This window comes from Theobroma cacao, chromosome 4 (assembly GCF_053813885.1).
Source record: "Theobroma cacao isolate CCN51 chromosome 4, ASM5381388v1, whole genome shotgun sequence".
NCBI lineage: Eukaryota > Viridiplantae > Streptophyta > Magnoliopsida > Malvales > Malvaceae > Theobroma > Theobroma cacao.
Window position 1 is genome coordinate 40,525,136 of NC_142642.1, and position 25,735 is coordinate 40,550,870.

The following is a 25,735-nucleotide window of genomic DNA, read 5'->3' on the forward strand; positions in this document are numbered from 1 at the left end:
CTATCTTTGGTCCTCATAGAATTTTAAAAAGGGTGTGCTAATTTGGAACCAAAACAAAGCTCTAATCTAAGCATCTGATTATGGCCACTAATATTATGTTACACAAATACAAATGCTATTACAGAGTCGATGGCATTGATTGCCCTAATTTTAATGGCACAGAGGCTCAAAATGCCAGTAACAGCAGGAAGCAAAGGCTTCCCATTTATATTCATGAGAAGATAAACTATTGACTACTGCTGAGGAAGGGGGCTAAAAGCTACTATTACACATCTGCTCCCTGGCATTTGAGCCTCAAGCAGTTTGCTGCTGCATCCATGACCTTGTCATCACTAATGGTTATTTTCGTCAGCAGCATTCTCCAAGAGGAAACTTGTTTCCCATCAGCAGGCTCACCTCAGCTTTCCAGTTTATATTCCTGGAGATGAAGTATCTCCCATTAGAGCAAACACAAAAAAATGATCAATGATACACAATGCATAACAAGGAAAAAACTTCAAGTTATGACCAATATCGCCTAAATATCTGGACAGTAGGTCGTCTCATTTAGATGATTTCTGCTGGTGTCAACCAAACTACATACAACAACTACGAAAATGTTCTCTATACATTTTCACTTCTCTAATTTTACTTTCTATTCTAATTTCTGGGTAAACAAGTAGAACCAAAGTCCTGGAGTGCCCAACCATCCAAGGATAAAAAGGCTAACAGAAAATCAAGCAAACTTTAAAACCTTATGGCTTATTCTTCCATGCCAAATCCTGCACAGTCTGAAGCCCCTGCAGCAAAAAGACCAAAGAAATGAAGTGTTGGTGAAAACTAGCTTGGAATAAATGAAAATTACAACACTTTATACCTGTTGGAAGCGTGTTGGATTATTGGGTGATGGTGCAACTGGTAATTGTCCATAACCAAGTTCCTGTAAATTTCAAAGATGCAAAATAGGAGATCTTATGAGACAATATACAGCTAAAAAAATGTGAAAACTCAAATCCCTTGCAAAACAAAATATGTGCAATATCATTGCAAAACAATTTCATGACAACTAATAAACAAAGTGTGGACTGAAAACATATCTTAAAAGATAGAACAAGTATTGAGGTTTTCTTTTTTTTTGGCTGGGATGTTAATATAAAATTTACCTGTGTATTTTGTTGATTTCTAACTCCAGAAGCTGAGTACTGGACTTCAGCAAAATAGAGTAAGCAATGGCACATCTAAAATTTTAAAGACAATAAAAGCTATGTTTAATTAGAAAATGTAAACAACTAACCGCTGAAGGAAAAAAGGGCAGCTGTAACTGCAGAGGATGGTGGATCTGGGTTTGAAGCTGGGTCTGGAACTGCACTTGTTGTGCTTGTGAAGCTTGCTGAGGAGGGTGTGACTGAGTTTGAGGCTGTTGAACAGGTGGCTTTTGTTGTTGTTGTTGTTGTTGTTCAAACAAAGCCAATTCTTCAGGCTTCTCCCACTGCATGTTGATACAGAATAAATTCATCATACCACATGAGAATTAACTAATTAAAGCAAAGTCCCCAACAGTCAACCAAGTCTCAAATATATGTCTCACCCTGCTTTCACGTGTTAGACTATTATGATAGTATTTGAATCCATCAGGAGAAGTATGCTCTGTCCAATGACATTCCCCCGGAGTTACTGTCGGTGTCATAACCGGTGCAGCAGGAGCAGATGCAGATGAAGGGACGTCTGTACTAGGTGTACTAGCAGGAGTACTGCCAGCAGCCTGTGGTGTCATCCCAGCCCACTGAGAGAGCACCAAGCAAAATTATCAGCATATTATAATTACAGCACAACTTCACAAGCAGATGACATTACAAAAATAAACTTATTCACCACCAAGGAAAATTTAACAGGGGAAGATAGCAGTTCAGGTACTAAAGATGCGAAAGGCACATTGATGTCAAGATGTGAGACACACAATGAGGAGAATTAGGATCCAATGATTAGAAGGGCATTTAAAATCCTTAATTTTTTTTATCTGCAGAAATCTTTTTCAGAAACCAAAACAAAAAAATTCTGAATCATGAAATGGATCCCTTGTTTTTTCCTGAAAAACAATTTGGTAAGCTCCAATTTCTATTACCTCTGTGCAATAACATCAGAGGCCCTGTATGAACCCAGCCATCGTGGCCCCACATACCTGCTGTTTAGAAGCCTGTGAATTCTGCTGCAACGTCATATTTTGATTTGAAGGTTGCATCAGCTGCAATTGTTGCTGCAGCTGGGAAAATGCCTGCTGAGATGATTGAAAGCTTGCTTGCAGTGTTTGTGTTTGCTGAGACAGCATCTGAGCTAGCTGAGAAGGGGACTGCTGAAGTGGTTGCAGCAGTTGCTGCTGCATAGGAACAGGCAACTGTTGTTGATTTGATGTAGTGGGTACAGAATTGGGCTGTAAATTGGGTGGTAAGTTGACACTCAAAGGGTTTTGTAGCACTGCAGCAGATGAAGCATTCTGCTGAATCTGAGGCCGAGAAGCAGGCAACTGACCACTCACAAAATGTTGTGAGGGAAGAGCTTGACTGAAGGGTGACTGAGTAGCAGAAAGAGGAACTTGTAGTTGACCAACATGCACAGCCTGTGACTGTGAGTATGACACCGGTGCTAGAGGGTGTAGTTGAAATGAGGGAGGTAGACCCTGAGGTGATTGAAGAGGCTTCTGTAAAGGTGAAATTTGCTGACCAACCGTCGGAACTAGTGGTGAAGGTTGATTAAATCCCTGAAAGGAAATAACCTAATTCAATCTAGAGCATGAAGAGTATGAAAGCATCAAAAACATATTCAATTTTCACAAACCTGTTGTGAAGTAGAAGAAGATGAAACTGCAGGGCCAGGAAGAGATCCATCTGTAGGGCCACCGAAAGGACCACCCTAGAGTGTTCACAAGGATAATAAGCAAGAATTTGCATGTAAAATAAAATTATAAACAAAAAATTTCCACACAACATGAAAATCATAACTGAATGCTTACAAAAAGGCATAGTATGAAAGACCTAATAGGATAAAAATAAAGAGAATATGACCACAATTTAAAGAACTCAGGCTCCAATTAACAGAGTACCCAACTTACAGTAAATGTAATTTGGTTATCTACACTTTTATGAAAGAATCTTTGCTTTATTAGGCAAAACAATTTGCCAGCTTAACCATAAAAAATAAAATGCAGAAATCAACCCTAAAATGGTTTCTTAAAGTAGACTTCAGCATTCCATCCACACAATATGTTCCCACTTACCACCAAAAAGGAATATTGCTGATTAACACAGTTGCATTAGAAAAACTAAAAGTGTGCCAGAGAACAATTATTCTTACTGGATTTAAAGGTATTGCTAATTCACCAGACCTAGGGAGCAACTGACTCCCCAAACTGCGAATACCAGGAGTTGGTCCCATATTCTGTGGACTCATAGGGTGCCAAGGATTAGGTGGAACATTATCCCCCATTGCATCACCAAAGTTGGGTGCTGGTCTGCAGCGGTTAACATGAAAACATAAGTACAGAAAAATAAGCCAAATGAAATAAGGAGACAGCCAAAATGCATTAGACTATGCCGCAACATGTTAAATGGGTTGAGGGTACCTAGGCCCTGGGGCCTGGAAACGAGGACCAAAACCTGGACCTCCAAATGCAGGAGCACCACCCCTGGAAAGGAAAGCAAGTTAAAAACAGAGTACAGTTAATTCAATCAATCAGTAACATATGCCAGAGGCAACAGAAATTATAGGATGAATCAACAAACAGATACACAATCAAGTTTGATCCAAAATGAAGGGTAAGAAAATGTCTAACTCAAGCTTCAACAAAAGAAACACCCTACAGCTAACCACCCATTCATATCCCAGTTTCAAATGTACAAGCTTGCACATAAAGGAATGAATAATAACACATCTTAGGAAAAACCTTGAGTCTCCAGCTCCAGGCCTGGGCCTCTTGGGATCAGCAAAACGGACAGTTAATGGTTGATCACAACCCTACGATGTAGAAAACAGATAATCAATCGGTAGCCTTTGATAATAAAATAAGTAAACAGATTATTAAGAAAGAAATTGAATAATTCTTACTCTCATTGTATAAATTCCATTGAGAGCATCTATAGCTGCTAATGCCATGTCTCTATCAGAGTATTTAACAAAACCACATCCTTCAAAATAAATTGTAAATACATGAGGAATGAAAAGAGAAAATCTAATGATAGTGGTTTTATATAAACATTTCAGACTGAACAGAAATTATCTACAATATACAATCTTTGATAATATAATATAGCAAAAGAAACAAAAACAGAAAGCATTCATCAAATCCGAGATGGCATATAAATCAAACTCAAGGACACACCACGACTCTGCTTCAACTCATCACGCATGAGGTAAACATCTTCAACTCGACCAAATCGAGAAAAAATCTGCCAAGGAAACAGCATTTAATAGCTTGACAGAATGTATAATCTACAGAAAAGAAAAATAAACTAATAAATAATGTAAAGTGTTACATAAGTTCTGAATAACAAGAACAAAAATTTTAGAGATATATGTGACAATTGGAGTGAGACTACTAAAGGTCATTGAAAGTAAGAATCGTCTTTTGCACCAGAAGAATAAAAGAATCAGAAAAAGACGGTATAATTAAACAAATAAATGTTTATATGACATACTTCCTGAACATCCATTTCAGTAGCTTGTCTGTTGAGTGACCCAACAAACAATTTGTACTCAACTGCACCTGTCATTAAGGAAACAAAATCAGTTATGGAAAATTAGATGATATTAGGATAACAAACATAAGTATTCACCACAACATAAGAAAGAAGAAGGTACAGATAAGTCTAGAGATTTCTGTCAATCGAGTGCTTTATTCTTCAAATCTGGGCCAACTAAGCATTAATCATTCTTCTACTAATGCTCACATAGGAAACTATATTGCTTGTAATATATCTAACAGATCATGTCCACTAGTTTTCTTTCCCCTTTAATGTTCATTTTCTTCAATCCTTTGGAGTTTCAATTATGAGACATAAATTCAACAATAAACACAAATATGCTTGGACAGTGCAAGACATGAGAGACACATGCATAAACACATGTCTAGGCTTTGGAAAGACTGTTATTTGACACCTGTGCCTGTCTCAAGAAGGATAACATGCCCCTCCATTCTAAAATTAACGGGCATCAAAAAAGAAAAGGGTAAATTAGAGAAAAATTGCATCTAATAAACCAAAAAGATCTTCTATTAACACAGATTCACACATGTAAATTACAGATCAAGCTTCAAAAACCTACAAATATGTAAAACAATTACCAAGGCGTTCTCGTTCCCCATCAGCATATCTGACTTGGATAGGACCCATTCCCTGTAAATACGCATATGAAAATGTAAAACTATTTCACTTATATGAGTATGTAAAACCATTTCGGTTATATATATAAACCAAAAATAGAAGTGGCAAAAGACCTCACCCCAGGCAGAGTATGTTGATTGTGCAAGGCTCTAATAGCCCTATCTGCTTCTTCTAAGGTTGCATATTTTATAAAACAACATCCTGCACAACCGTAGAGTTTTAATTCTGATTTGGTTAGGTCACTTACACCCCCAGAAATGGTGCAGAAGGGTAGACACACAAAAACTCATGAGACAGTAAAATACATGTCATGGAGATATGCTGTTAAAGACGCATATGAATGTAACTAAAAGGGAAAAAAAAGGATCCAAAACATCTATATTATTACCATAAAAATTCCACGACTCAAATACAGAGACTTAATATAAACAGATAATCTATTTTCATTTAGCACAAATAACACAAATAAAACAAATGTCAACCGCTATAATCATAATGTTCAAAAGAGAAATATCTTCAACTAAATCATTCATATCTCAGACAAGGCAGAGTACATGCACAAATATCTAAATTTGCATAACATCCCTACCACAAAAATCATAAAGAGAACATGGTTGATCTAGATAGTAATATGAAAGCAAAAATCAAATGATGGATTAAGCCTGACAGTTCTTTAAGAGAAGTATGTTAGTAAATCATAATGTGCTTTCAACAAAATATAATGCATTTTTAAGACAAGAAAGAAGAGAGCAGGCACATTGCAACGCAGAAATGTTGTTCTTTTCATATGTGGATAACATTTATAGATACAGACACCAATATCAACAACAGGGCACAGTTCTCTTCGTCAGCAAATAGCACCATCTCCACAGCCTACTACTGTTACAAGAAATGATGCAAATCTATAAAAAGAAAAAGCTTTCAATCACACAACTATCAACCAACGGTTTGCTACCCTCAACACAAAGACCCATGAGCAAAATTGTGCCAATCATCACAAATTTAAATCCATGCAGTAAATCCAGATAAAACCAAAGAACATACAGAAATACCCTGGCAAATAAGAGGGGAGCAAAAGAACATAAATAAATAGTATCTATCTAATAAGCTTGAAGCTGAACAGCATCAACAAGCCATGAAAATAAGCACCACAATGCTTACAAACAGAATTCTAGGGGCACATGGAGCAAGGAGCTTATCACACTATAAAGAAAATCGGCAAGGCAAGATCCCAGATATCATATTACATTTTCCTCTCTTTTCCTTTTACCATAGCTTCAGGACATGCAAGCCAAGTCAAACACGCCAAAAAGAATTGCTTGTCATTAACATTTACAAAACATAAGAATATTCCAATCTTAACTCTACCTCTCTTCCAATCAGCCCCAAATATATAACATAGAGGGCATCAGCACCAGGCACATGCACATGAAGACAGAGTCAAAACTCTACAGAAACAACTACTTGTCACTGACATTATGAACACATGAGAATATGCCAAGCTACATCCTTCTCTCCCAACAAGCCCCAAATAAGATAGACAATGTGCGGAGCAATAGCACCAAGCACAACAGGCATCTAGGCTTCCATGACCCTAGAACCAATGAACAGCCTTTTATACCTCTCCCTAATGACTTTCTTCCAGCTTCATTTATTAAAAATCTCTCAGCATATCTCTTCTAGCAATCTAGTTAAGCAAATAACATAGAATGAGTAAGCACATGACAAGATAAGAGATAATGAACAGCACTAATCTTGCTGTGCAAATAAGACATCCATCTCAGTTACAGTACTAACTCATTCAAGAACGGATGTAACAATTACCCTAGAAACCATCAGTTGTAGACTTGCAGTCAAAAGATTCATGCCAAAGAAAAGGATTTCACATTTCAGCATCTCCACACGCTTCTCAAGAATGAAAATGGTTCATCAAACATAAAATTCTCACATGACAAGAACCAGAAATCAAGTTCAATTTCAATAATTCTACCCAAAATTCATTGCTGTGTTGCTGCTTTGGAGTTGACATAAGTTAATAAGCTTAATTCACATCAAAACCACAAATATGTAAAATTCCATACCAAGAAAGAATAATTGTTGTATTGCTACCTTCACTTACCATGCATTCATGAATATATACACTCAGAGAAAACATCAACTCCTCACCGATATCCCATAAAACAAAATGAAACTCTGACCAAATCTACGAATAATTCTCAAGAGAATTGGAAGTCTAACCCCAGTCCTCTCTCAAGAATGTACAAACACATCTGTCTTGGCTGACCACAACAATGAATTATAAACCAAAGACAAGGTACAAAAAGAATACATGGACAAAAAATGGCTAAGAAACAAGGCTGAATACTAAACACAATGAAATGTAAGTAGAAAATTCAATGAGACATTTCCATAAAAAATTATCATCAATGCTATATTGCACTGACCAGCCATAAACAGAAAAACAGAAATGTTTCACAAAGCCATCTGAAAGGGGGGAAACTACAATTTCAGCAAACTATGCTGTACAATCCTAGCATCCAAAACCTCCAAGTTTGATGGTAATACAACCACTCTCATTGATTGGTTAGCTTGGCCACATAAACAACCATGCTCACCAAAGATCTACCATATATATTTGGGGCAAGTTAACCACACAAACGCCCTTAGCTCAGAAACACTTAATGGGAGAAACACAACTATTGGTGCTATAAAAGTAAAAGGTTATCAGCTCATGTCACCCCTTTGCCACAAGAAATCAGTAAAGTACACCATCAACAAAGAAAAAAAGTACCAAGACATCACATAAGTCATCACATACTCAACGTGTGGAGCAAAAAATTCTAAAATCATCCTGTTGCATCCATTGTACAACTGAAGCAGCGATTTGCTGTAAATGGTCAATAGCCCTCAAGATGACACTCAAACACATCCATTGCTCCATGCACATTAAAACTTCCATATTCAAAACAGCAATTAAAGTATGATAAAACAATAAGCTCCCTCATACAGCAAAATTCATCAGCATTCACAATCTCTAGAATAAGAGGCCAGCAGTAACGATGTAATAACCATGAGAAATAAAGAATACACACCAAGAAGCATCCAAAATCGACACCCTGACAGCCTTTAGATTTCCAACAGGACATAATTGGCAGAATAAAATAAACATCCACAGATAAAACCTATGCAACCCATTACTATATTGCAAACATTTGTGGAAATTAAAAATTGACCAAAACGCCAGCCTAGAGTATAAACACAAATTTGCTGAAATCTAAACCCATCAATTAAACAAACAATGGTAAGAATTGCTACACCAGATCGAAGTCACACAATACAGCAGTATCACCAACTAGTTTTGATTGCTAACAAAGAAAAATTCCCAATTTTTTTGCAATATTAAAAGCATATATACAAACATGAGCCTGCCACCAAAATAGTCAGGCCATCCAACCTATTAAAAAAGTTAATTAAACCAACCCGTTGCGATGCAAATATAACAATCCCACAAAAATATGACGTCTGTAATGTTGCGCATAACTTCAATGGGGCATATAACCAAGGAACTTTCAACACATAAAACTATAATACCATCCATATCCGACTAACATTCAACTTGAATCCATCTCAGCAACATAAAACTGGTCCACAGACATTGCAAACCCATTTAAAAAGAAGAATTTCCAGATTCTCCGAGATAACAAGCAACCATGGAAATCATCCAAATAAAAATGTAATATACACCATTCAACAGCAATAATCATAGGATTTCGTGCTTTTATATCTGTACAACAGTAGCAAGTCCTGATATATATAGCAATGGCAACAGACACTCTCATGAAAATTTATTGTTGGCTAATGCCCCCACAACAGAATCCATTATTTCAAAAATAGGATCTACTTGTGGTACAAATCCCATACTTTTTCTATACATAAACCAGTTTTTAGCAAGTTTACATTTCTCTCCTTGTTTGACAGAATCAACATTAAGAAAGGGAGGTGGCAACCAAAACCAACAAGCCCGAAACTTGTATCAAAAACAAACTGAGACGAAGATGAGCTTAAGTTTGCTCCTATCTGCCTCTCAGCGGACCTGAAATAAGATAGGTATAATAACATATATCTAACAATAAAACAACATTTATACATACCTTGGGGTTGTCCAGTTTTTTTATCTTTGATTAAAGCAACCTCTATCACATTTCCGTGTTCTTCAAATAAGGGCCGAATCTGACAAGTGAGAATAAATGACCACTGTTTAAGAAATAATACCAAAACAAAAAGAACAAATAGACCAAGATTACATGATATTAATGCTTAGAATGGTATTTATTCAATATATGGAATCGACATCCATCAGATGAATAAGTGAATTGAATTACATCTCTGGTAGCGTAAAGGAGAGTACAAACAGGAGTGTGATACTTTCAAAAGTACGAGGCAATAATGAACTGACTTACATCCTCTTCGGTGGCTGCCCTTGGTACAGATCCCACAAAAAGTTTGGCAAAATTGCCGCCACCTCCAGCAAATCGATCTGGCAAAGCAAAATATAAAGGATAATCAGTCTATAAGATATGTAAGCTATGATGTTAAGATGCAATTACAATGGTCAGAAACTAGTAAAGGAAAGTAAATTTTGAATAATAAAATCAAAGCTATGACAATTCAAGACAAAATAATCTGTAGCAGAAAACATCCATGCAGCCATGGAACAAGAAAACTGCAGTAAATAAGGAGCACATGGTAAATTCTTTGTAAAAAGAAAATTCAGCAAATTGAAATAAATGCAAAGGAAATCACCAAAAATTTTCAAATTAACGAATTACATAATAGTTCAAGCAGCAGATAAGTAAAAAATTACGATTGAAAAATATATAACATAAAAATATAAGCAATAAAACGGACCTCTATTGGGAGAACCTCCTCCACGGCCAGAGAAAGGATACGCGCGTTTCTGTCCCGTATGAGGCTGCTGCGGCGGATGCGGCGGAGGGGATGGATAATTACCCTCAAAACCCCCACCCATAGGCCGAAACCCTCCCCCACCACCACCACCACCTCCCATTGGCCGAAAACCTCCTCCTCCGCCACCGTGATGCTGACGAGGAGGACTGTCGAACAGGCGATGCCCTCCTCCTCCACTGCCACGGAAGTTGCTAGGGCTACGACGACGGTGATGATAGAAATCTTGGTTATCGAACTTGTCGTCGAAATTACTGTTGTTGTTGTTGTTGTTGCTGCTGCTGTTTTTTCCGCCGTAGCGGTTCATGGGAGGAGCGTCAGAGAACCGCGAGGGGCCTCGAGAGTGACGGTTGTTGTTGTCGTTGTCGTTGTTGTTATTGTAGTAAGATTCTTGGTTGTTACTATTGTTGTTGCTGTTGCCATAGCGGTCGCCCCTGTACCTATCCAGCTTTGCTGTATGTTAGCTGAAACTTGAAAGTCGAATCCCTGAATTTGAATTTTACAGTGTTTGGAAGAGAAAAGAAAATGAGAAGGAAAGAAAGAAAACGGCAAGTGCAGAAAATTTTGGTTGGAGTTTTCCCAGGGTGGGGGGCACAGGGCATGTAGATGTGACTGGGCTTTATAGGTTTGGGTTTGCTTTCTTACTGTAGTGCCACAGCCCATTTCAATCTTGACTGTTCTGTGGGCTACCCCACATAGGCTCAGTTCATGAGATACCAACTCCAACTCCCCTATTCTCATTATCATATGATTCCTACCGAATAAAATTCTTGTCCCGTGTCTAGTAAATTTTTTGTTTTAAGTTATTTGTTTTCTGTTATTAAGGTTTTTGATTTAGCTATTAATAATATAAGATTAGATGTGTAACATAAAATTATGAAAGATATATCATACAGATTACCAAGTGAAATAGAAAATTTTTTATTTTTTTTAATGAACTAGAGAAAAGAATCTCTAAGTTCTAAGTTTTAACGTATGGTATTTCATTTTTATTAAAATTTCAATCAATTAACAAATATTGAAAAAGATAATTACATCCGAACATTTGATTCAATAAGTTAATGCATGATTTCTTGCTTCGAAAATCAAGATTTCCTGCAAATATATTTATAAAATAAAAGAAGAAAAAAAAAAGCTTTAACATCTTCTTTGTATTAACATCACCAACATCTAAAATGGAGATAAAGGCTGACCCTGTGATAAACACTATAGAAGACTGAATCAATACACAAGTAAAATAAAAACCAGTATGAATATGATATTAATGACCTCAAACACCACAAATACAACATTCAGCAATTTGAGCAGTACATCCAAAGAAAAGAAATTTGATTCAATAAACATCATAAGAAAAACAGAAATTTCCCTGGGGTACATGAAGTAGAGATTCAATGAAAGTATTAATATGGTAATTTAAGCATGAATCAAGTACTTGCAAAACTTCAAAGGTCATGCAACCAAATTGAGAGCACACCAAGACAAGACAAATCAATCATATGTAAGCCCTTTTCCAGGATCATAAAGTAAAACACATTAAACTAACAGTGACTTAAAGCGGGGGCCTGAATTAGCATCCTGCTTGTTGTATCGAGGGAAGGCAATCAGTCAATTTTGCAGAGATAATACTAATAGTTGATTAACTTGAGCTATCACAGAAGAAGTAAAATAAGCACACACCAGGAGCATCACAAGTAGATATAATAGAGGTGCAAGTTCTAACCACGAATTTAGAACAAGAAGAAGCTCTAAGCACCAGTTGGGATAAAGCAAGTTCACCAATGAACAAGCGGTTTATAATGCTACAGCTACCCCTTAACCTCCTCGATACAAGCTTTGGTTAAACACACTTGATGCATAAACACCAAGGTCTATCTCAAGCAAGGCACTATTAATGTCATACTATGTAAAGAAGAAGGATCAAAACTCAGCTCTCTCAACAAAACCCAAGATGGAAAAACAGTTCAAAGAGGAGGGCTATTTAATATAACTCCTTTTTTGTTCTTTTAACAAGAAAAGAAACTGGCGTTAGTTGAAAGCCAGGAAAAAGATCTATACCTAGCATCAAACCACTTAATTACAATTCAACACCATAGACCCATGCCGGAAAGAAGAATTAATCTCCATGATTATCAGTTCACTTGCACCACAGAAACACAAATTTCTCTAGGACGGATGGAACAGAGACTTTAGCAAAATGATCAATCACACAACAAAACTTAATGGCATTCCAAGGCAGCAACATTTTATCAGATATAAAGGAACTAAACATTTTAGCAGCCACCAAGAGATCACTATCACATAAGTTTCAAACTGTACGGCATTAGCATATAAAATCCATATCCATGGAACAAAAGTAAACGTGTTTTAAGCATATATAATTCTGAACAACAAAACCCATTCTAACCAGCCAGTGAAGCAATGACACCTAAACCTTCACTCCTTAGTTCTCCCAATTCCAAACATTCAATGCCTTTCCCAATTCAGAGCTGACAAAAGCATCAACACAAGCATACTGGACCTGCTCTGGAGAAAGCCAATAAGCATCCCAATCACTAGCCCCAACCTCTCTAGGCTTCCTAACCCCACGAGCACCCAAAAGTACCCCAGCCAACGTCTCCATAGACAACTGCTTACTCAACCCGCATCTGTCAGCAGCAACATCACGAGCATCAACGATCCTCATAACGGTAAGCATATGATTCGACCTCATCAGCATGTCCTCATCATGGTAGTTCCAAACGCCGACGAAAGTAGCACGAGGATCAGCCAGGAAGCGGCGGAGAGCTTGGGGCACGTGAGTTGCATGCAGGAGTTGGAAGATGAGGCATTGGCGTCCAACGCAAAGCTGGAGAGTGGCTGCTGGAGCACGGTCTCTGGAAAAGGTAGGGGTCCATTGGACCCCAAGGCCGACGACGAGTGTGTCGCGGTGGAAACGGTGGAGACTGAGGACTCTGAAGATCCATTTGCGGACAACCGAGGGAGTGGCGGTTACTGTGGTGGTAATGGTTTCTGAGAAGAAATTCACTGTGAAAATTCTGAACCTTTCTGGGTTCGGGTTGATATGGGGTAAGATGGAAATGTGGTCGCCGTTCATGGTTGATTTGCGGACAGTTTTCAGGCTCTCGAAATGGGTTTGGTTTATGGTTTCTGGTCAGGGTTTTAGAAGGGTGTAGGTCGTACGTGCAGGCAAGAGACCAGGATAAAGATTGGGTGGAAATCGGTAAAACACTGGAGCAAAACATCGCCTGCTAAATTTGTTTTTATAATTTTTTTTGTTTATGATCATTTTACGTTAAATTAAAAATAAATATTTTTTATTCTTTCAAACAACGAAAGTATCTAATTATCTTTCATTTAATTATATATATCATAAGCAAAATCACATGTCGCTATCTTAACTAATAATGAGGAAAATTAAAAATTCGAGATTTGATAAAAATAATATTTTTACTTAATTAAACTTAGTACTACTAATTATTTTTAACCATTTTGAAACCAAACTTATAAACATACTATAATAGGCTAAGCAGGTAATTAGCTTACAATATAGAACTTATATATTACTAATGAGGATAATGTTCAAAATAATCACTTTATTTAAAATAATAGATCCAATTTATTGTCTTTTTTTATAAATATTGCATGAATATTTTTTTTCACGTTATACATAGAAAATGATTTATCAAAATGGCTGAGATGTCTTTTGATTACACACATTTTACTCAAATATTTATTTGCCAAATTTAATTCGTTGGAGTTGGAGAGTGGACTCATCAAACTATTCTCCTATTGTTTTCATGCATTAAAATGATGATGTGTTTCTTTTTTTTTTATAATGTCGAAATACTATATAATAAAAAATATATGTTTTAGATCCTCACTCAACTTAAAACTTCTAAAATATATATAAAATGAAATAAAAAATCACTTTTTAGGGAAAATTTCTTTTAACAAATTGTGTACTACAAATACTAATAATTTCTATCAACATCATATATTATGATAATTGCCTAGACAATATGACCATATAAATACAAGTGTTGTCTTGTAATTATGAAATGTTTTCACATATATATATTACTTTTAGCACAATCTATTTTAAATTTGATTTTTTTTTTTACTCTCCTTGTATTATGGATATTAAATAAAGTGTATTTTGGGTATATAAATATAGGTATTCCATCACTTTAGGTATATATTTTAGATTGAGAACATAGACTCGTGATATATAGGCTTGGTTGAAAACATTGACTCGTGATTTATAGATTTACTTAAAACTCTATTTTCAGAATTTAAAGTCACACAATATTAAGCTTAAATTTTGACACGTGACATTTGATAAAGGTTGAGCTCAAGTTTTAGCTCGTGACATTTGGTATTATAGTAAATTCGAATCTTCATTAATGTGAAATTTTCATGAAAGATATAAGAATCGAAGTAGACCTAAATTCGTATAAGAGTTATTGTCATCTACAAGTAAAGAATTAATACAATCCCTTACGAGTAAAGAACCAATGCAAGAAAGGCGTTACACAATTGAGTGTAGAATGTCATGGATCTAACATCTCTAAGAGATAAGATGAGTCTTAAGTATATAAACATGAATTTTTCACCACTTATCAAACGTGTTTTTTGAATTGAAAATATGAATTCGTGATTTATAAATTAATTTAAATTATTTTTTAAAGTTTAAGACTATACAAAGTTGAGTTTAAATTTTGACTCTTAACATAAAGTTGGGACTCGTGACAGGTTGTCATCTCAACTAGTAACATAAAATAAAAATATAAAAAATTGATTACATGTAATAGAATAATAAAAATTTATTTGAATTTTTTTAATAGTTCATTAAGTTTTTTAAAATATTGTGCTTTTCTTTAATATATTTTTCTTTAAAGAGATATCTTAAAATAAAATAATTTTTTTAAAAAACTCAATAATCTTAATTTTTTATTATAAAATTTTTTTTTCATAATTTTTAATTCTTCATATTAAAAAGCATTGAATATCTTATTGTAAAAAAAATCAAATTTTAATATCAAACACATAAAAGTTAATTTTTTAATTTTCATGAAAATAAAAAAATTAATATATATTTAGGAACCAAAAGAATATTCTTTTTAAAACAATTGAGAATGTTGAAAAACTCTTTTTTTACCTCCTTGTCCTATTTTATTTATTTATATTTTATTTGAAATGTTTGAAAATATTTTTTTTTCTAAAAACTTAATATTCTTACTTTTTATATATTACAAATTTATTTTTTTAATTAAAAAGTATTGAACATTAATGTTATAAAAAAAATTTAAATTTTAACGCGACTTATATAAAATTTAAATTTTTTGTCTTAATTTTTATAGAAAAAGTTTTTCAAAACAAAGAAAGTATTTTTTTATTACATCTATAACAATATTTACCTTAGCCGTAATTACCAATCAGAAATCACGGGCAGTCTTTTCGATTCTCGCGTATATCCAAGCTTTATTCCTTTTTTTCTCTAAAGAAACAGATATCCGCCACGTAACATGAAAGTAGCAGAGAGAGAGCCACGTAAAAGCAAAACAGGAAATAAAATATTCTATTGCATCACAAAAAAGGAAAATTATTTTTTAATTTAGTGGTAAATAAATAAATAAGATAAAAAGAAGAATTTAAAAAAGGGAGGACTCCTTGAAGAGCTTAATCCAAAGTCAAAAGCTGCTCAATTAAAACTGCTGCGGTGATCAAGAAAGAGAGACAGAGAGCAATGGCGAAGCACGAAGAGCTTCCGATTCCGATTTACTCTTCATTGGAACCGGTGTACGGCGAAGGATCTCAGCTGGAAGAAGCTCAGCTTCGATTCAATAAATTGAAGTCCAAGTTTCTGGAAGTCTTCGGTCACCCTCCCGATTTATTCGCTCGATCTCCAGGTCTGATTTTTTCTCTGTTTTTGGTTGGTTAAGAAGTAAGCGAGAAATTGAATTTAAATCTCTCATTGATATTTGCGTTTTGCATGTTTAGTAATTGTTAAATTGGAACTACGTTTTGGATAATTTTCTGTTTGGTCGCTGAGAAACATCTTGAGAAAAATAGACAAACAGTATTGACTAAAAACAACTAATTGAAACGGAAAAATAGAATTCTCCTTCTAGAGTTTTTTTTTTTTTTTTGGGTTTGGCTGTTTTAATTGTGAACATTGGTGATTCTTGAACTCGTTGATTAATCATGAATCGCTGTGCAGGGCGAGTAAACTTGATTGGAGAACACATTGACTACGAAGGATACTCAGTGTTGCCAATGGCAATCCGACAAGACACGATTGTGGCAATCCGAAAGCATGATAAAGGGGAGGCTGAAAAGCTTCTCCGAATTGCTAATGTCAATGATAAGTACACTCCCTGTACTTATCCTGCTGATCCTAACCAGGTTTATGACTTTTCTTTTTTCGGGCATGTGGTAACTTGATTGTTTTCTGCCAATTATAGTTATTGTCATGCTTATGTTACACTTTGCCAACAGTTTCTTTAGGAGTTTGTATATTTAACTTCCTTTTTCTGATTGCCTTGGTTCCTGCAACATGCAAAAATGCCATTTTTGTGAGTCTGTTGGCTTACAGTATTGCTCTGAATCTGTGTCAAAATACCTGACATTGTTTATTTTGCAGGAAATTGACTTGAAAAATCATAGATGGGGCCACTATTTCATTTGTGGGTGAGATATTGAATTCTTTTGCTCCGTGTATGTAGTTATTACAAATTATTGGTATATTTATCCTTTTCCACAAGTATACAAGTACCACTATTTCATTTGTGGGTGAGATATTGAATTCTTTTGCTCCATATATGTAGTTATTACAAATTATTGGGATAGTATGCTTCCATGAAATGGTGATGCTAGTAGTATTGGTCATGTAGGTATAAAGGTTATTATGAATATGCCAAGTCAAAAGGAGTGGATGTCGGTGTGCCAGTTGGCCTTGATGTTCTTGTTGATGGAACAGTTCCTACAGGTATTTTTTGCATCAAGATTTTGCTGCTAATTGAAACTAATTGAAACTAATTGAATAATTCTTTTATATAAGAAATTGACTCTTAAGCTTACATTTCTTTATTCTAGGTTCGGGATTATCAAGCTCTGCAGCATTTGTTTGCTCATCTACAATTGCTATTATGGCTGCTTTTGATGTTAATTTCCCAAAGGTATGCTATTTTCACTGAGGTAATCACAAGTCAAATTCCGAAATCCTAATTTCCTAACATCTCTGCATTTAACAGAAAGAACTTGCCCAAGTTACATGTGATTGTGAAAGGCACATTGGAACACTATCTGGTGGGATGGACCAGGTTTATTTTTTGCTACCACGATCATGCTACCAAATTACTTTGTGATTATTGAAAATTGTTTGTCACTTATTATCTTTTTCTTTATGACAGGCAATCTCTGTGATGGCCAAAACTGGGTTTGCTGAGCTAATAGATTTCAATCCTATTCGTGCAACTGATGTGCAACTCCCTGCTGGGGGCACATTTGTGATAGCTCATTCATTGGCCGAATCCCAAAAAGCTGTTACAGCTGCTATAAATTATAATAACAGAGTTGTTGAATGTCGATTGGCTGCTGTAAGTTAATAATCCCTTAAGGGTGTGTGTTGGCACGTGTGTTTCTACGGAGACTCACAATATGCATATTTTTTGAAATTTCAGATTGTGCTTGGTATAAAGCTGGGAATGAAGGCACCAGAGGCAATATCTAAAGTCAAAACACTTTCTGATGTTGAAGCGTTATGTGTTCAATTTGCCCGTGATCGTTATTCTAATGATCCTGTCCTTGCTGTCAAGGTTTCTATTATTTAATTTTCTACCTCCACAGAATTATGGTGTTTATTTCTTGTTTTATGTTTAAATATCAGTTGCCAACACTTGAATATTCATGATATTACTCTCTCTTCTATTGTGTTAAACTATATTTTAATTTTTTTCTGCAGGAATTTTTGAAGGAGGAGCCATATACAACTGAAGAAATTGAGAAAATCACTGAGAAGAATCTTCCATCAATCTTGGGCGATAATCCGACTTCTTTGGATGTGCTAAAAGCAGCCAAGCACTTCAAGTTGCATCAGGTACATTCTTTTGGTTGAAGTTGGATGGAATTTTATTGAACTAATATCGTAATTAATTAGGATTTAGGGTTTTTTTTTATATTGCTTGAACTGATATTCCATATTCTTTATTTTAATTAGTTAGATCCATAGGATTAAATAGTAGAATTTCAATGAGCTGCTTCAAGAAATTTACAAAGAAAATTGTCTTTTTTATTTTTAGAACCTATATCCTTCCGTATTTTCCTTAGACTTTTGTATATTGTGGTGGGTCATTATTCACATTTCACCCACTTGGTTATTTCTTTACTGGAACCAGTACCAGTGATCCTGAGGTAGTGCCTTCTTCCTTGTGTGAAATTTTGTTAGATTCTGCCACTGGTCTTGATATCATTTTTGTGTATTTTTAACTGTCATCATTAGCAAGAAATATTTTGGTATATTTGTTTATATTATGGTGTATTCATTTATCACTCGATTCTAATTTCCAGAGAGCTGCTCACGTGTACTCTGAAGCCAAGCGGGTTCATGCTTTCAAGGATACCGTGTCATCAAGCTTCAGGTGACTTATAAGTTTTTATAATTAGCTATGGTCTTTCACAAGTTCTCATAAAATTTTCAAGGGATTCTTACTCCTTAATTGTTCCCTATGGTGATTTTTAACTCTGTTTTAATGGAGCTATAATCATGCACTTGAAGATTGAATGTCAGCTGATTTTGTTGGTGCCTACAGTATTGATGTTGATTGGAGTTCTTTTGCTTGTGCAACAGTTGAATATATGATTGTTAACAAGGGCTAAAAATTTATCTTTCTCCTTTTCAAATCAATATCTAAATTGTTCTGTCTGAAAACTTACGGTTATAATTATTAACTTATTGTGTAGTGAGGAGGAAAAGCTCAAGAAGCTTGGTGATCTTATGAATGAAAGCCACTACAGCTGCAGTGTTCTGTATGAATGCAGGTACAACCATCAGAATGTGCATAGCCATTCAAACTTCTCTCTAAGATCATCACTATGACCTCGTTAGAAAAAATTATTTGCTACCCCATTTATTGTTTCATCAGAGCTGAGTGGAGCCTTTTCTTATGCATTATAATGATTTTTTGGTCATATTACCAGACTCTGATGTGTCCTATGGTTACAAAATTTTTCCACTATTACCGTTACAATCATTTTCAATGTTACTGATGGCAAGTCCACGTGCGTGCTAGTTACCATTTGCTGATCTTTCCTTGTTTTCTGTAACTAGCTGCCCAGAGTTGGAGGAACTGGTAAAAGTCTGCCGAGACAACGGTGCTCTAGGAGCAAGGCTTACCGGAGCTGGATGGGGTGGTTGTGCAGTGGCCTTGGTAAAAGAGAGTATCGTACCCCAGTTCATCCTCAATTTGAAGGTACAGCCTTTGTTAGCTTGTAATTTTTTGCTCACATTTCAAACGCCACGGACGCCAGAGCCTTAACATTTTGCTTCTGCATTATCAGGAACAATTCTACAAATCGAGGAGTGACTTTGGTCTCTATGTTTTTGCTTCAAAGCCGTCAAGCGGTGCAGCCATTCTTAAAGTCTAGTCTCACTGCTTAACTTATTCATTTTACCACAAAACATTATCCAACTTTACATCTGAAGATACCATTTCATCTGTCTCTAATCCTATCCAATAAAATATTCGATTGCTCTTAACAGGATGTTGCTTGATGAAACCTTTGGAGTTTTAAGTACCAACAAATTTCAATAAAAATTTTGATTGATTTTGCATTATTCGTTTGGACTAAATCCATGGAGAGATTCATCTGATTACTGGTGCAGAGACTATTCTTCGTACCTTGACACCAGGGGGACCCAACCAGCATTGGTGTTGGGTGGTGAGGTGAATTTTGATTAATGGCGGAGGCGCCACCGGACCACCGGTATTGTGCCCACTGTGACCCGACCCCCTCACTTGGGCTTGATCAGTCCAAAAATAAGGTAGTTGCTTTTGTCTTTGATGGGCCATGGCTGATTGCAAAAGATCCAAGCCCTCGTGCCCTTGCACCATAAAAATCATCTCAAACTGTTGCCCCCCACAGTTGACGTGTACTTTAAAAGGATTAGGGCAACTCATCTAATTTAGATATGGGATCCATAATATATCAAATATAAATTCTTTTGTCGTATATATATATTTTTTAACGTGAATTAGATAGTACTTCTGGGTTTTACGATTTTTCAAAAGGTTTGATTATATAGTCTTCAGAAAATTAAGTTGTGACAAATTGGCACTAAGTCATCGATTAATCACAATTTAAGTTGTTTAATATCTCAAACAAGGTTACCCCCATGAGGCCTAAATAATGTTTTTGTCACATATGTAAGATCCTTGTAACGTGATTGTAGGCTTGCTACCTGATATGGTCCCATCCAAATCTTGCATAGACTTGCATGCATGCACCCGTCCTTGTCCAGTAAACACATTAGAGGATCCCACATGGTAGGACATAAGACTTGAACTTACCATGCAAATTATATGCTCTTTTCCATCTCCTTTTTCTCTGTTTATTTAGCTATTATTTTAATTTTCTTAAAAGTTAAAGAAAAATGGACAAATCAACTTTTCGAAACAAATATCTTTGAGTTTTGATGAGTTTTAATTCATTGATTACTCGTTCTTTCTATTAAGAGAATAGTTTTTTGTTTTTCATATCCGAATTTGATTTTTTTTTCATTTCTCGATTATGAAAGTAAAAATTCGTAATATCGGAAATAATAATAATTGATATTTTTTGAATGGGACAAGATTTGAAAGAACTATGACTCCACCAAAAATCGTATCTAATAATGGTTAAGGCATGGGTCCAAATTAAGCTTCCCAACTAGATAGCATTGAACCCTCTTGCAATTAATCCAACATATTATTTCCATTTTCCTTTGTCGTTGGGCAGCATATAGCATCTTTATCTTTTCTGGGATGCATGAATTGAAAAAAATAAAAAAGGCATTATTTGTATCAAAACTTTATTCCCAACCCTTTCTTTGTCTTGGCTTCTTTTGGAAATTTCAGCTGCCTAGAGTTTGAATTTGATCACTAAGACTATCTGAATCTTACACACTTACAAAGAGATTTTTATATTGTTTCCTCGTATTTGTTTCCCTGAGGACAAGCTTATACAATTACAAGCCCCCATATTAAAAAATGGTGGATAACCATGGGATTGTGACATCACTAGCAGGTGGATATCTTGCAGCAAGGTCCCATAAAGTTTGGGTTATTACCTTCAAAGCTGACCGTAATGTCATTCATAACACAGGTAACATGCATTTTATTTACTTCATAGCCAATCATACAATTTAGAATCTTATCTCATATGCCTTTTTCAGTCCCCCTGAAAAAGTAAACAATAGCTTCATGGTTCATGAACGAGTAAAGAGAAAATGTTTTCTTGACCAAAACAATTTATTTTTGCAAAAAAATCCAAAAACTTAAATCAAACTTATAATATTATATTTCATTAATCTTTCATTATTGTTGAATGTATTTAGTTATTGAAAATCGTTTATGTGTTGTTAGATAACGATTATTCAGTTTATTGTGTTTTATAATGTTTTGAGTACTAACTTTATCGAAATCCACGTGATCGGTTTTAAAAATTTTCAACAATGATTGATAGATTTTGCTTTGGATTGCTTTTTATATGTTCTTCACTTTTGTAGACAACCATGGCCAATTGATTCAGCATGCTGAAAATGTTAAACGTGGAAACCAAGTCGAATTTTCTGAATAAAAATTACACCATTACAGCTAAAAAGTTGAATGAAGAAGAAGGGGGGGGGGGGGGGGGGGGGGGACAAAATTAGAAAAATGAAACGCATGGTGGCAACAAAAGGGAAATAAAAGGAAAACAGAGGAGCCGATGGGGACTGCCATGTGTCGGTGCAGTTCAATGACAGCATCGAGTTTATATTTAAAAACCCAAACCAGAAACCAAAGAAATAAAAGTAAGACTCCTTTTTTTCTCTTTTTTGGTTAGAGGGGAAAGAAGTTTCGAGTTTCTTACGTTTGAAACAGTGTCTTGTCTGTTCAATCTCCAGTTATCTAGTACTTTCCAAGTTCCCTCCTCACCCTCTCCCTCTCTCTCTCTCTCTCTCTTTTGTTTTTGAATCCAAAGCTGTTAAAACCTCCACATTGCATACATTTGCCAATCTGTTTGTATATATATTCTATGGTTTTTCGTAGATGGAATAAGGAAAACATATGCCTGGTTTCTAACTTGTTTTCTGTGCATCGGATCTGGGGTCTTCTTGCTTTCTTTCCAAGGTATTTTTATATATATATATACACTTATTTCTTTGATAAAGGAAGCTTTTTTACTTTATTGGGTGTTGATAAATGTGGGGTTTTGATTGGTACATTTTCCGGGTTTGAATGGTTTTCTTATGTTTGTGTTGCTTTTGTATGCCTCAAAGCTTTGTCCTTTTGCTCTGTTTCCGAGGCTGTTGATTTTTCATTTTTTTTTAGAAAAAAGATTCAAGCTTGCCTTGGTTTTTTTGTGGTCATTTTAGGATTTTTTGTGATTGAATTTTCTATATTTTGTCAATGGATGCTGGGTCTGATCTTTGCCTCATTGGGATTATAATTTAGAGGCTTGATATTGAGGGGGTTCTGGCTAATGAGCCTAATATAAAAGGAAAAGAGAAAAATTGTTGCTTTTTTATGCATGGTGGATTATACTTTTTAGTTGAGAGGAGACACAAGCGTGTATGATAAGTTAAATTGCATTTATTGAAGATATTTTCTGAGTTTAAAGTTGTAAAGTTGCCGTCTTTGCTGCTTCAAGTTAAAGTTTAAAATGCATCTTTGTGGGAGGCAATTTTTGTCATGGGATATTCAGGTTGAAATTTTGGTCTCAGAGGCTGATGCTTGATCATTGGGAGAAGCTGACCAAATAAAAGTAGATTGAGATTGTGGGAGTGCGTTGTGATCGATTGGATGGCTCATAGGGATAAAGATTTCGAACTTGACCTTGAAAATGGAGTAGCTGTTAGTGAAGAAGAAAATTATAGTAGAAGCCCTGTTTCAGGTGTTAAAAAGAAGGCACAGCTGTTGCTTGCTAAGGTTAAAGGGAGTTTCGCGGAGGGGTCAGATGATAGAGTATCCTTGTCTGGTGATGCTTCAAATTCTGGTAGGGTATATGTGGAGAATGTGCAGGTGGTGACAAGCATGAATATGGAGGGACAAGACAGTAAAGATACTAAGGAGATGAAATCAGTGAAGGAGAAACGTAAAAGCTTGAGTAATAAAAAACCTCCTAAACCTCCTAGGCCTCCAAGAGCTCCATCACTGGATGCGGCTGACCAGAAGTTAATTAGGGAGATAGCAGAACTTGCCCGGTTGAAGCGTGCAAGAATTGAGCGGATGAAAGCTTTGAAGAAGATGAAAGCTGCTAAGGCAACATCTTCTAACAGCAACATGTTTGCCATGGTGTTTACCATCATCTTTTGTCTTGTTTTTATTTTTCAAGGTAATTTTTCCTTACTGGGTAGTACAATCTTTTCACGAACTCCAATTATCCCAAAAGATTCAAATCCTCGGCTTGGCTTGTTTTGATAGTGGAGTATTTGTTATTTATGGTGCTTTAGATTTAATAATGTTTTAGCAGCATACTTGATTTTTGCCCTTCCGATTGTTTCTGGCTTAATTCTTTCAGAATGCTGGTAAAAGATGCTCTATCACTGTTTCTTCGTTTTCATTCCTTTGTACCTTTTCCTTATGTGGGATATTTGTGTTGTTTAAATTTGTTATCTAGGCTAAGGTTGCTTAAAGCTGAGAAATTAGTGATTAGTCGGTTGCTTACTTATCAGCCAAGAAAAAGTGATTGCTTACTTCTATTCGTTTTAAGATCTTAAGAAACAGTTCTTTTAACGTGCTAGAAATGGGAGCAATTTTAATACTACCATCGGCTCTATCTCAATTAATAATTGGAATGAGATCTGCAAGAATTCGATTTCGCAAGATACTTTATTTTTGCTAATTACTATGGTGCTCTTAGTTTCATCAATATCTGTTTAACACCTGCAAGAGCCAGTTGAAATATTTATGCAAATTAGTTTTAAGAGTGAACACAGCCTCTGTTTCTGAGCTCTGAATATGGACTGAGATTGTTTTTGCTCTTTTTCTGCAGGAATGTCATCCAGAGGTACAGTGGCAAGTCTTCAAGGATCTCCTGTGCCAGCAGGACCAGTGGAGGGAGGTCTAATTTCAGTTCAGTTCTTTGGGAATCCATCTCCAAGCATTCCCAATCAACCTGACTCCCGGTCTCCCGGGTTTGTAACAATCGCAGTGGCTACAAAATTCTATTGCATTTGCATATTATTGTTGGTTTTTAAAGTTGTTAAGAATTAAGATAACAGAGGCATGGTAGTCTTGCAATACTGATTTCTTATCTGCATTCTTTTCTGCAGTTTAGTGGAGCAGGTTGCCGGTTCAGAAGATCAGGAAAAGCTGAGAAGATTTTCTGGATAAAATAAAATGTTGTTTGAATGCAAAGGTTCTATCTGTGGCTATAGATACAAATCTTTGCGGTTCACAACTTCCCTTCCCTTCGAAGCCATTTCGCCGGACCCTTTTTTGCATTCACGGCCTTCAAATCTTTACACTTTGAGTTTGCTGGTAATTTATCCCGTGCATGTAAATGCTATTTGAAGTTGGGGGTGAGCTAAATTACCGTGTAAATTTTTGGTGGCTTTTGGCCATGGTCTCAATAATTAGCCTGGACAACAACTTTACCTGGTCAGCTTATGTTGTGGGATCATGTATTCTCTATAAAGATATCCCATTAAAGAGACTCAGAATTCAAATTTCTCCCCAGATGGCACGGCAAGATTTATGCAGCCAGTTATTTTTTTTTCCTCTTATACATCATGTTCATTAAAATATGCTGTAAGAAATTCCTAGATTCATGAGAACTATGTGATTTCAAAATAATAGTTTAATAACAATGTTCTTGTTGGATGATCTGACTCCAAAATATTTTTGGGATCAACACTCTCTAGTTGACTTGTGAATCAGAATATATTTATCTGTTTTGAGTCTGGACTCTGCAGAGTCTGTAGTGAAGAGAGGTCCTATTTTAAGCTTTAGGTAATGCTGGTTTTGGTGTCTTAGCAAACCTATTATCATTAACCTTTCTTGTTTTTCACACCGATCGTTGGCTCTCTAACTGTACAGTTCGAAACGCTTCTGGTAGGAAGTGTTTTCTTGTTTGTCTGATGGCCAGGCTAATAAGATTTATGTCTTGAGACCTCCTGAATCATGTTGCTTTCTACACATAGCATGCTGTTTGCGAGCATTGCAGATGTCAGAGCTTGA

At 35.6% G+C, this 25,735-nt stretch overlaps 4 protein-coding genes across 5 annotated transcripts; 2 read left to right on the forward strand and 2 right to left on the reverse strand.

Annotated features, from left to right (window-relative positions):
* Nucleotides 1-56: 56 nt before the first annotated feature.
* On the reverse strand, nt 57-10,895 carry FCA (flowering time control protein FCA). 2 transcript variants are annotated; one of them, XM_007035783.3, is made up of 19 exons: nt 10,260-10,895; nt 9,812-9,888; nt 9,503-9,581; nt 5,470-5,552; nt 5,312-5,363; nt 4,668-4,735; nt 4,352-4,418; nt 4,078-4,157; nt 3,917-3,987; nt 3,596-3,658; nt 3,328-3,484; nt 2,812-2,886; nt 2,159-2,734; nt 1,568-1,762; nt 1,274-1,468; nt 1,143-1,181; nt 857-919; nt 734-779; nt 57-418 (listed from the first exon to the last, which is right to left on the reverse strand). In XM_007035783.3, exons 1-18 carry the CDS (start codon nt 10,621-10,623, stop codon nt 735-737), a joined length of 2,349 nt encoding a protein of 782 aa, XP_007035845.3. In that variant the 5' UTR covers nt 10,624-10,895; the 3' UTR covers nt 57-418; nt 734. The 2 variants fall into 2 exon arrangements, with proteins under 2 accessions (XP_007035845.3, XP_017975222.2); XM_018119733.2 differs by lacking the exon at nt 1,143-1,181.
* A 1,861-nt stretch (nt 10,896-12,756) lies between these two features.
* On the reverse strand, nt 12,757-13,410 carry LOC18603686 (3'-5' exonuclease-like). Its single transcript, XM_007035787.3, has one exon. The coding sequence runs from the start codon at nt 13,408-13,410 to the stop codon at nt 12,757-12,759; it is 654 nt and encodes a 217-aa protein (XP_007035849.3).
* A 2,567-nt stretch (nt 13,411-15,977) lies between these two features.
* On the forward strand, nt 15,978-20,151 carry GALK (Mevalonate/galactokinase family protein). The gene is made up of 13 exons (XM_007035788.3): nt 15,978-16,225; nt 16,537-16,721; nt 16,960-17,006; nt 17,210-17,304; nt 17,412-17,494; nt 17,570-17,638; nt 17,729-17,914; nt 17,999-18,133; nt 18,280-18,414; nt 18,885-18,955; nt 19,278-19,355; nt 19,645-19,786; nt 19,875-20,151. The coding sequence occupies exons 1-13, from the start codon at nt 16,063-16,065 to the stop codon at nt 19,959-19,961; spliced, it is 1,476 nt and encodes a 491-aa protein (XP_007035850.1). The 5' UTR covers nt 15,978-16,062; the 3' UTR covers nt 19,962-20,151.
* A 2,218-nt stretch (nt 20,152-22,369) lies between these two features.
* LOC18603689 (uncharacterized) lies at nt 22,370-25,381 on the forward strand. The gene is made up of 4 exons (XM_007035791.3): nt 22,370-22,684; nt 23,278-23,888; nt 24,549-24,690; nt 24,829-25,381. The coding sequence occupies exons 2-4, from the start codon at nt 23,357-23,359 to the stop codon at nt 24,887-24,889; spliced, it is 735 nt and encodes a 244-aa protein (XP_007035853.3). The 5' UTR covers nt 22,370-22,684; nt 23,278-23,356; the 3' UTR covers nt 24,890-25,381.
* The last annotated feature ends 354 nt before the right edge of the window (nt 25,382-25,735 follow it).